The sequence below is a fragment of the Nestor notabilis genome, unplaced genomic scaffold, assembly GCF_000696875.1.
Source record: "Nestor notabilis isolate BGI_N333 unplaced genomic scaffold, ASM69687v1 scaffold6098, whole genome shotgun sequence".
In the NCBI taxonomy this organism is placed as follows: domain Eukaryota; kingdom Metazoa; phylum Chordata; class Aves; order Psittaciformes; family Psittacidae; genus Nestor; species Nestor notabilis.
In genome coordinates this window covers 12,761-25,146 of record NW_009939497.1, presented here as the reverse complement: position 1 = coordinate 25,146, position 12,386 = coordinate 12,761, and the positions used below count along the sequence as shown (strand labels likewise).

The window sequence follows — 12,386 nt, the reverse complement described above, 5'->3', positions numbered from 1 at the left end:
CCTTAAAGAAGTTACTGAAAATATGGCTATTTTATCTTTAAGTACTACTGAAAATTCTATCCTTCACCAACAGAGAGCTTCCATCTGACTTTTAAATCCTATCCAGCTATAACATGCATTTAACAGCATATATTCCTTTTTCAAACATGCCTTCATATGACCTCTTGGCTTTCCAGCAAGTATGAAAATTGTGAGATTGGGCCTCCAAAGTCACTATAAGCAAGAATGGGGTTGCTGTTGATATTTCTGTTGATTGTATTCTTTTTAAATAAACAGTGTAAAACAAATTTCATAATAAATAATATTTTTTCTGTGTTTTTTATAGGTCTCATTGGTTAGTTTAATAGCCAATGCTTTGGGCTATTCTGAACTTGGTGCCATTAAATCGCTTCGGACATTACGAGCTTTAAGACCTTTAAGAGCCTTGTCACGATTTGAAGGAATGAGGGTGAGATAAAATGAATGAGTCTGAATGCATACATACATACAAAAAGTAATGTAGAAGTTTGACACTCATGCCTTCTGCAAAGAAGTCCAGAATGGGAATGCATGCAAAAATGTATGGAAAAGCCTTCCAACATGCCCTTATACAAAAGATGTACATTTGGAGATGAGACTTTGAGCTCATTAAATTCGTCTGCTGGCTGCTACATAGTTGTGTTTTCCATTGATTTGTAGATCTATATAGAAAAGTAAAAGGACATGAGAAATTTTAGAACAGAAGGTTGGAGGTTTTTCCTCCAGTTTAGCTGAGAACTTTATGTTACACATTTCTATAGCTCACTTCTCTGTCAGTTTGTCAGTGGTATAGATGGAACAGGATTAGCTGGAAAACAAAACAAAATAAAGTAAAGCAAAATAAAGCAAAGCAGAAAAAAAAACCAAAACAAAAGTTGAAGAAACTGACAACAGTGACACACTTTTATAGCCTCCCTATAGCGTCCTATAGCCTCCCTGCGGCTCCCTGTCTACCTGCCTGGGGAAAAATATCCCATAATAAATGCCGTAGTATTAGGGAAAGGTTCTCTGATAACTGTGAGGTTGGAAGTATAGAAAAGGAGAGATGGGAAATAATTTTCTCAGCTAATGTCCTTTACTTCATATGAATGTATCTGCCGCCATCTTACCTCTCCTCCTACACAGCTTAAATCCTTCCTGTTGAGGAAATTATTATCTTCATATTCTGACAATCTGACAAAAAAAACCCCAAACTCCCAAACTATTGCAAGCTGTCTGCTGAAAATGCAGCCTATGCTATCTCCTGGAAAAATCAATGCAGAAAATTTAATGTTACTAAGAAATCGCCTTTTAATCTTTTACCTCGAAACACCCAGATGCTGCAATACAAATTTACAGTTAGGTCATGGGTCTTAAGTTTCCAAAGAAATAGGACAGTTCCTTTCTAGGTTGAGGCTGCTGATATTCTAGAGGTGTCCAAACTAGCCAGAGTAGGCTGTGATTTGCATTGCAAACTACACGTAAGTTTCTGTCTACCTAATAAACGGGCAAAACCTCTATTGATATTAGACTACTTCCAGTCAAATTAGTGTATTGAAAAATACTGCTATTTTCAAAACCATACACAAAAAACTACTGCAGCCTCTACTGATTTAGTAGAAAATTACCATGTGAATATCTGCAGCTTTGTTTTAGTTCAATCACAAGAAGTAAAAGGAAATTCTTGTTAAGGGATTTCATCTATCTTTTTCTGCCCTTGCCCATATAGATTAGCTCAACTGTATTAAACGCAACCAAGTAAAAAACATGTAAGTGTAAGAGCAACTATAGTGAGCCAGGCAATTTAAACCCAAGACTTACAGCAGATGCTGTTAATAAAAACTAAATTAGATATGCTTAATTATGTTATATTGTATGTAGATGCTAAAAAACTGGTGTCAATATATTCATAGAGTTTCTGAGAATAAAATCATTAATAATGATAGTTTTACATGTAGACATTTTTATTCAGTCTTCCACATCATCGTTCTATGATCTTTTTCTGGTTTATTTTCTATTTATAGATTTTGATTTGTATTGTTGGAATTTAACATTTATTTCTCTCTTTTTCTCTAGAGCACACAAATTCTAAGAATCCATCTTGCTACTAACAGGTTTTATTTTGCTTTTTGATTTTTTTTCAGACTTTTGCATTGTATTGGTTTCCATATTATTTTATTTCTTGCTTTTTGCAATCTCATTGGTGTTTTTATTGACTCTTAAATAACGTTTCTCCATAAATTTTAATGTAACATTTTAACTGTCCATTCCATATTAATACTGTTTTAACATTTTTAAAGTATTTTTATTTTTCTGCTCACAAACTAAGTGGCTATTTTGTCTAATTTGTACACTAGGTGGTTGTAAATGCCCTTGTAGGAGCAATTCCATCTATCATGAATGTATTGCTGGTTTGTCTTATATTCTGGCTCATCTTCAGCATCATGGGAGTAAATCTGTTTGCTGGCAAATTCTATCACTGTGTCAACACCACAACTGGTGAGATGTTTGATGTCAGTGATGTCAACAATTATACTCAGTGTGAGGAACTCATAAAAAACAATCAAAGTGCCCGATGGAAAAATGTGAAAGTAAACTTTGATAATGTAGGAGCTGGATATCTTGCTCTTCTCCAAGTAGTAAGTAAATTTATATAATTTCTTTTTGCTCTTTTGAAAGAAGTCTACAAAAAATGGGCAAGTTAAGACTGTTAAGTAGTGGAAGAATTTCTTCATATCAATGATGTACAGCTTACATGACTCTACTGCATTGTTACCTTTGTTTTTTGTATTAGTGATAGTAAAGTAACTTCCCATTCCAAGGCTAGGGAACAGAGTCTCATGATGATAATAATGTGAAAATAATAAGTGCACAAGGTACAAGAATATTTTTAGTGCTGCACAATATAAACTTCAGGTATGTATTTCTTGAGTCTTGCCATGGTGGACAAGCTCAGAGGTCCCTCTAATTTTTAAAAAGGTTTCTCCCCTTCTTTATGAGCGCAGTTACCTTGTAAGACAGGAGGGCAGACAGCAGCTTAAAGGAGGGCAGACAACTAACTGCTTGGTCTGAAGTGAGAAATTACTGCCAATGCCTCCTATATTCCAGAGGTCGCTTCCAACCCCAATGATCCTGTGATTCTGTGATCATTACACATCCACAGCAAAATTATTTCAGAGTCAAAATCTATTAATCTAGGCACTTTGGCACGGTGAAATAACTTTTCTTTTGTCAACAGTGTGATCAAGGTAAAGTGGATTTTCCTTCATGCTTATACTTATCTAAGGAACCAGTATATAAGTTAGATGGTAAAAATAAAAATATACCAACTCGGTGTCTCCAGTGAAGGCATATGTTTAATAGAGCCTTGATTTTCCAGACCTGGAAGTGGGTTTGGGGAAAGAAGTCATAAATGATGCAAGATCTGAGATTGGGGCACCCAAGGTTTCACGTACCATGGAGCCAATTCTTTCTCTATTATCATAATACTTGTGTAAGAGGTCTGAAATCCTTTAAGAGATGTAGAAGCCGCCCATGGGAAGAATATGGATAGTTACTGATAAACAGATCCTAATTGAGTATTAGGTCTGATTAATCATATAACACTTTCTTTCGATATTGGCAGATAAACAGTACTTGCTACTAAAATAGATATATTTCATTGAGAAATACATGAAACTACAAAGACACTAAACTCTGGCTAAACCAGGAAAATGTAAAATACTTTTATGACAAAAAATACTCATGATTTATAACTATTATATTCCCTTAATGCATGTTAAAGAGTCATTATAATATACTTAATTCTGTTACTTATAGTATTATCCTTGTGAAGTATTAGATGTTATTGTATTGCATGGCATATTCAATTAATTACTGCTACATATTCAAAGTCTGTAAAGTCATCACTCTCATGTGCTGAGTAGTAGTACTGCATGATGATCCTAATTCTCTGACCAGATCTCGCTGCTACCCTTGCACTAAAGATTAAACCATCTTATTACAATACTTGACTCTGAAGATGTACAAAGAAAACTTCTAGTCTCTTGAAACTGTGTATGAATGTCATCTGTGTCATTCATGCAGACAATGTTGGTCTTTAATTACTACATCACTACTGTGGACCTTTCATTCTGCTTCTCTTTAATTCTTTTTGTTCTGATTCTCTTCCTTTTCAAATATTCCCTTCTGCCCTTTACTTTTCCTGCAGAGATTAAAGGATTCTTGAGCATGTATCATGTCACCTCTTCAGCTGATTGTCCCCATTAACATTCTCCCTCCACTCTTCTTCTGTGTTTATTGGTCTTACCAAACTCTAATCCTCTTCTAGTATTACTATGCAAAAGTGCATCCAATGACTGCCAATTGTAAACTGAGCCACAAAGATCTATGAAGTCTGGCTCCAAGCATACGTTCTTAATATATATCTGTATTGCACTGCAAGATTCAGGACATGAAAACGCCAAGAATGCAAGTTTTCTGCTGGGGAAAGTAGAAGCTGTACCAAAGTACCAGAGCTAGTTCTGGAATGCACAGATGCAAATATACCCCTTGGGATGGTTCCTCTCCTGAATCTCCTCAGGAGAGATCCTTTTTACCTGTTCATTTAACAGGCTTTTTAGCTTTTATTCTTTATTGTGAATAAGCTTGGAATCCCTGGCTAATGAGTGGGCACTCATACTTTCAACTAGAATGTCACACCAACCCTTTGGTGTTCCTCAGAAAGTGGACATTCCGTGTCCAGGAAAATTACCACCTTAGAGCAATTTTGCTCTATTGTAACCAAAGTCTCTATAGGAACTCAGCCCAGAGTTTTGTTGAAGTTAATCCCAGCTCTACCACAGTTCACTTTTGGTCTTCTGGAAATCTTTTTCCTCGAGAAACAATGTGTGTATTTTTATATCTATCTATCTATCTATCTATCTATTCTTTTTTATTTAATTTTGTTTAATGCAGTCTATTCCTTTTAGTTATGTTGGATTAAAACATTTCTAAAAATACCATGGTATTTTAGCCATAGCAAAACCATTCAGATGCATGTTCATATCCGCCCAGAAGCTGTCTTGCTGACTCCATCAATTCATACTGTGCACTTGATAAAATGTTTGTCAGCATGAGCGATTCTACTAAATTTTACTCGAACATCTCCAGCATCGATATCTATCCAAGTCTACCATTCTTGATCTGCAAAGCAAGAATCTGCAGCTCCAAACACACTTTGCCCCTGCTGAGACCTTCCGAGACTGATTTTTAATAACTGAAAAATAACTTCTCAAAAAAAATAGTAGTATTATAAAAATATACCTGTGTTATTAAATGTGGTTTATATATTTAGATATTATTTTACTAAAAGTTAAGGCCCATATACTGTGACCTAGTTATTTTCCACATTATGAATCTTTATAGGGAAGACAAACAACTGTATTTTATTTCTAGGCTACTTTCAAAGGATGGATGGATATTATGTATGCTGCTGTTGATTCACGAGGTGTAAGTATAAGACTTTCAAAGATCATCTGTTGGCCATGTTCCGATACAGAGTTTAAACAGTTACACATATGATAACATTAAGAATTATAATCAGCACCAGCACATATTTTTCTAGATACATTTATTCTAGAAAGGAACTTTTATCTAATTTCATGAATCTTAGAATTTGTAGTGAAAAGAATTAATCCCACTTCCTTCTGTTTAGGCAAATAAGATAAATTAATGTGACTTTTTTTAAAAAGCTAATGTTAATTAAAAAAAAAGAAGAAGAGGGTTTTTAACCACTTCCTTTGGTAATCTTGAGTATTTATTAATTTAAGATTATATAATGTAATTATTACATATTGAATATATTAATCTTGTTTTATAATATGTTAACTGCATTTCATTGTTTAGGTCTGAGCACTTCCTTTATCTATATATTTGTGTGCAATTAGATTCTAAGGTTGAAGAACATCTGTTTTCTACGAATAAGAATTTTAACTTGGCTACAGAACTAAATATGTAAGCCCAAAAGAATTCCAGGGAGATTTAGGCAATTTGATAATTTGATTGATTTGATAAAATTGATTGGTTCTGTTGCATGAAAATATACTGAACATAATATAAAATATTTAAATTTGTGCTGTTAAAACTTTAAGTATTAATTACTGCTCTCAGTCCCACATTGGTTCTTCCTTCTATACAGGGAACTTTGTGTATATGTACATACATAAACACATCTGTGTGCATATTTAGTCTAAAATTCCCTATGAGTAATCATTCTGACAACCTCCAGTTCTCCAAATATTGAGTGGAATGGACATGTTTAGTCTTTTTGATAACTGAGTATGGTTTATAGATTTTCTAGCTAAGATAGCATACACCTACTCATAAATTATATGCACTGTGTTTTTATGTCTCGTATTCTCATGGGTAATAAAATTTATAATGTTTTGCAGGTAAAAGATCAACCTAAGTATGAGGACAACTTATATATGTATCTTTATTTTGTCATCTTTATCATATTTGGATCATTCTTTACCTTGAACCTTTTCATTGGTGTCATTATAGACAACTTCAACCAACAAAAAAAGAAGATAAGTATTTAAAATGTTTCCATAGTTCTATAAATTATTAACTATAATGAATTAACTTATGTAAAGCTAAGAAAAATCAAAAGTAATTTGGATTCCTTGAATAAAAATGCCTCTTTTTTTAACACAATCTGTGTTGAATCTGTGTGTGTGATTTCGACCATTGCATTCCGTTATTTTGACAAATGAAAAGGGACAAATCAGGAGTTGGTTTACAATAGTTTGCAAATTGTGTAAGAGCTAAAGTGAAAATGCAAAAAGGGAATGGGCATTATTCTTTTGATTAGATGTAATAATATCTGCTATATTAATCTTTTAATTAACTCTTGAAAATCAAGACAACTTAATTTTAATTCAAATTATAAACTCTTGGCACTTAATGATAATATAATATGGCATTGCTTTCATACAATAGATTAATAGTTCTGCAAACTGATTAAAGATACAAATAAAAATGTGTACAAAAGAACTCTTTTTCTAACAATTTTGTGAGAAATTAGATGAATTTGTTAGACACAAATACAATCTATAATTTATTAGCAATAATAAAGCAAAGTATAAAAGGAAGGAGATTTAGTTCTGTACGTTCGACATATACGTCTGTTTTAAAAAACTACATTGATAAGGCATATAGTTTTCTAATAATTTTAAAAATAAAAAATACAAATAATCACATTTAAAATATTTTGAAGCCTCATGATTCTCAGCCGTCAGCTGCCAAAAAGAACTCGAACCTCAGGATCATTTTAAATCTCTGTATGCTGTGAAAAAGCAGTTTCATATGATTTGGGTTTATCCGGTCACCAAGTAAAAAGCAGCAGTACTAAACAGAATCTATAGTTAAAGTCCATTGCGAATTATAGACATTTTTCCTTGTGAAAACGTTCTTTAGCTGCTTAAAAGAGCCATAAACAAGAGCCATAAACACATCTGAGGCTACTTCCTCCATTTCTATCAGTTATACCACGCTTTGGACTTCGATATTCAGCTTAGCAGACAGAGACTTTGGCATTATGTTTCTATCTAACTTAGTTCACAATTTGCTTTGTACTGAAATTCAGTTGGTCAGTTGCACATCTGAATGGCAGCATGTGCATCTGCAAACAAAGGCTAATTTCAGTTAGACAAGGTTCCAGCAATGTTTTAATTAATAATTTGCTATGGCACATTTTGGATCACTTTTCTTAAATTTGTATCAAAGGTGATTAAACCCCTCAGATTAAACCCAAATACTCTCCCTTGACACAACCTGTGCCTCAAAGTTACCCCATTTTAGACCTGGTTATCTGTAATCCAGGTCTAAATATGCACTAAATCAGCAAGTTATTTAACAGCATCAGCATAGTAATTTTATAGTAAAATAGACATTTTAGCTATGTCAGCAAAAGTGAGCGTGAAGAAAAACTCAACTGTCAGCCTGATAAAGGGGAGATTTTGTGTTTTAGGAGTGCATATGAGCATCCATACTATACATGCCTGAAAAACATCACTTTTGTTATCTAAATCAAATATATTACAAAGAGACATACTGTGATATTACATTACAGAGAGACATACTGTAGTTAAATGTTGTATGCATGGACATAACATTAATTAGTTTTGATACTATTTGTTTACTTTGGAGGTCAGGATATATTTATGACAGAAGAACAGAAGAAATATTACAATGCAATGAAGAAACTGGGATCCAAAAAGCCACAGAAACCTATACCAAGGCCAGTGGTAAGAGTGATTTGATTTTAAACCCCCTAATGTTAAATAAATATTCACTAGGGAATATGATTTTAGCCAACAACAAAAGGTTACATGTCTGTAAAGAAAATATTCTATTTATTTTATTGTAAAGGTAGAATTTGTCCTTTTTTTTCTTCATTCAGTGGACTAGATTGTTCATGTTTCATTTAAAAACATACACTCTTAAGTATGAACTGCAGGTTCTAATAAGGTTAATGTGATAAATTTCATAATTCCCTAAGTCCTAGAATAGTAGAGTCGATTGTATCATTTATTGGTTCTTGTTACCTCCAGATAAACTTAATTTTCTGTTTTCTCCTCCCAGATAATGTGTAGAAATGGGGAGGCACTAGCCCTTACTGAAGACAGAAGGGGGCAGTGGTCACCTAATGAGAAAGACAGATGCAGATAATCTTACAGGATACAAGGATGCCCTAGGGAGCAAAGCATAAAGTAGGATAAATCTGTCTCTAAGATAAGAAACTGCTATTTACTGTACTCCTACAGTATTTGGAAAAAATAAAATACTTGTTGCACCTTATGCACCAAGTGGTTAAAAATAGTCTTTCTGAGGAGAGACATATGGCAATAAACATTTAGCTAAGTACTACAGAAAAACTAGGATACTGCAGTCATGGTGTGTTGGAGACATGTAACTTCAGCATTTCAATGATCTCACCAAGCACAATTAGCTTAAGAAAGAGAGAGGCCTCTCTGGGGATTAGTATTATAAACCAGCTAAGAATAATCAGTTTCTGTTTGGCTGGTGCTTTTGCTGGCTGTCAAGTTATACCACTTTTTTTACACCAACAGAATCAATTGTCAATGTTATTACTGTTATTATTGCATTGTTTCCCTTCCCATCCCTTCAGCAAACAGTGGTACACTTCTTGATCCGCTCTTAAAATGATCTCACAGAGTAAGACATAAACCAGCATGCATTTAGTATGTAGTAATGGATGCGTCATGAACGGGTCTTGCTCTGCACTCCTAAATCTTGTAGAGACTTGCTTTCCCATTTGGCATTTGTAAAGACAAGTATTTTCAGACTATAAACTGTATCCCATCTCTGGTTTTGCAGAACAAATTCCAAGGCATGGTCTTTGATTTTGTAACCAAACAAGTATTTGACATCAGCATCATGATACTCATCTGCCTTAACATGGTCACAATGATGGTAGAAACAGATGATCAGAGTAAAGAAATGGAAACAATTTTATCCCGGATTAACCTTGTGTTCATTATCCTTTTCACTGGAGAATGTGTCCTGAAATTGATTTCACTTCGCCATTACTACTTCACTCTAGGCTGGAATATTTTTGATTTTGTGGTTGTGATTCTCTCCATAGTAGGTAAGAGCAATTCCCTTTCAAGAAAGAACTAGTGGAAGGAAAAGGGAACATTTGTTTCAGGAATGTTATGATAATGAATATGAAATTTTCTGTTTCCTGTATGACTTAAATGTTGATTCAGATGAAGTGTTGCATGTAAGATTTTTATCTCTTCCATTAGATTTGCTGTCATCTTCCACATCAGAAGACATAAAGGAACTATTTGGCACATTAGATTAACAGGGTTTAGTGGTATATGTGAACTAACCACAAATTTGTTTTCAGTACTAAAACTGAAAAGTATGTGAAGGGGTGAGATTTTTAATTGCTTTTGATAACTAAGGACTTGGTGAATATTTAGATTTCTGTCAACTAAAAGCTAATGACTCCCCAAGGTGCAAATGAGTTGTGTGACAAACCTTAAAGAGTGATTAACCTGAGCGAGGCTGCGCTGATAGTGTAGATTCTCAGGTTAAAAAGAAAAAAATACTAATTTGCAGAAATTAAGTAATATAATTGTTCATAAAAGACAGTAGTAATAGGCTCGGCTTCAAGAACTAAGACAGAAACTTCTCTTTCCAGGCTGCTTTAGGAATAACCAAAAGCTTAGGCAGACCCTGTTTACCTTGCCACAAGCGAGTCATCTTTTACTAATTTTCCTTCTTCTAGATAACATTCCAACGTCAGGAAGGTGCTTTCAAAAAAATGAAATAATTTGTATTATTGTTTTGCTATAACTATAGGCTCCCTATACTGATTGTTTTAGAGACAGCAATAAATAAAACTTTATATGGGCAGTGGAATTATAAATTTAAAATTACATTTTAAATATTCAATTTTTTTTCTCTAGGAATGTTCTTAGCTGAGATGATTGAGAAGTATTTTGTGTCCCCGACGCTATTCAGAGTCATCCGACTTGCCAGAATTGGCCGAATCCTGCGTCTCATTAAAGGCGCTAAGGGAATCCGCACTCTGCTTTTTGCTTTGATGATGTCTCTTCCTGCTTTGTTCAACATTGGTCTGCTGCTGTTCCTGGTCATGTTTATCTATGCGATATTTGGCATGTCCAACTTTGCCTATGTTAAGAGGGAAGTTGGGATTGATGACATGTTCAACTTTGAGACGTTTGGCAACAGCATGATCTGCCTGTTTCAAATTACCACATCTGCAGGCTGGGATGGTTTGCTAGCCCCAATTCTAAACAGTGGGGAGCCAGACTGTGATCCCCATAAAGACCATCCAGGGAGCTCCGTTAAAGGTGACTGTGGCAACCCTTCCGTTGGGATTTTCTTCTTTGTCAGCTACATTATCATATCATTTCTGGGAGTGGTGAACATGCACATTGCTGTGATTTTGGAGAACTTCAGTGTGGCTACTGAAGAAAGCGCTGAACCCTTGAGCGAGGATGACTTTGAGATGTTCTATGAAGTCTGGGAGAAGTTTGATCCCGACGCAACACAATTCATAGAATACAGTAAGCTGTCAGATTTTGCAGCTTCATTAGATCCTCCTCTTCTCATAGCAAAACCAAACAAAGTCCAGCTTATTGCAATGGATCTGCCCATGGTAAGCGGTGACAGAATTCACTGCCTTGACATCTTGTTTGCTTTCACAAAGCGTGTTTTGGGGGAAAGTGGAGAGATGGATGCCCTCAGAATACAGATGGAAGATCGGTTTATGGCAGCCAATCCTTCTAAAGTCTCCTATGAACCAATTACAACCACATTAAAACGAAAACAGGAGGAAGTATCTGCTGTCATTATTCAGCGTGCTTACAGACGTCATCTTTTAAGGCAAAAAGTTAAACAGGTGTCTAGTATATATAACAGAAATAAAAACAAAGAAGGAGATGGACCAGTTATAAAAGAGATAATTATTGATAAACTAAACAGGAACTCCACTCCAGAAAAGACAGATGAGAGTTCCTCTACAACTTCCCCACCTTCTTATGACAGTGTAACTAAGCCAGAGAAAGAAAAATATGAAAAAGATAAAGCAGAAAAAAACTACAAAGGTAAAGATGTCAGGGAACATAAAAAATAAAGATCTAAGAATTCTGCTTGTTGGACAACTTGTTTACAGTCTTTGAGAATGAAGCATCAACTGGACTCCTGCAGGAGATTTATGCCAAACTGACGGTTTTTACACATATATATATGTGTGTGTGTGTGCGCGCGTGTGTGTGTGCATATATATACATTATATATATACTTAAGGTCAGTGCCTATAACAAAACAGTAAACTTTCATCATCAAACTGTGACTCTGTGAATCAGGGTAACAAACTTGACAAGAGGTTACTGTTTTCACTACAGCTGACACTGCTAAGAATAAGGGAAAAAGTGGCTCCACAGAGAACAAGGAGCGTGAAATGAGTGCAAAACAATATTTTTTGTTTCACATTCTGCAAAACACATAGAACAGTAATTCTCTTCACTGTTTGTAATGTAACTGCTATATTTGTCTGATTTTTACAAAAGCAGTATCAGTGTATTTATTTTTTAATTCACAAGTTGTTTACTATTACATGTGACTATTTTTGTAGTAGGTTTTATGTTGGGGAAAGAGGTATGAGGACCAGGTGTTCTACTCTCAGATTCTCTATAATGTACAGAGAGAAGTGATTTGCATAGGCATGCTGCACTTGTCAATCATGCATAAAGGAAAATATGACATTGCACAAAGCTAAAGATTTTAAGAACTTCCACGTTTCAGGGCTGCTCTTAAACTTGAGGCATTCTAACTACTTGTATGACTGT

At 34.6% G+C, this 12,386-nt stretch overlaps 1 protein-coding gene across 1 annotated transcript; it reads left to right on the top strand.

Moving 5' to 3' along the window:
- Positions 1 to 325: 325 nt before the first annotated feature.
- LOC104401279 (sodium channel protein type 2 subunit alpha-like) lies at positions 326 to 12,129 on the top strand (the record flags this gene model as incomplete). The annotated part of the gene is made up of 7 exons (XM_010019885.1): positions 326 to 448; positions 2,355 to 2,636; positions 5,434 to 5,487; positions 6,429 to 6,566; positions 8,181 to 8,285; positions 9,379 to 9,649; positions 10,479 to 12,129. Coding segments are annotated over 7 exons (2,166 nt in total), but the record flags the coding sequence as incomplete, so codon positions are not given.
- Between the last annotated feature and the right edge of the window lie 257 nt (positions 12,130 to 12,386).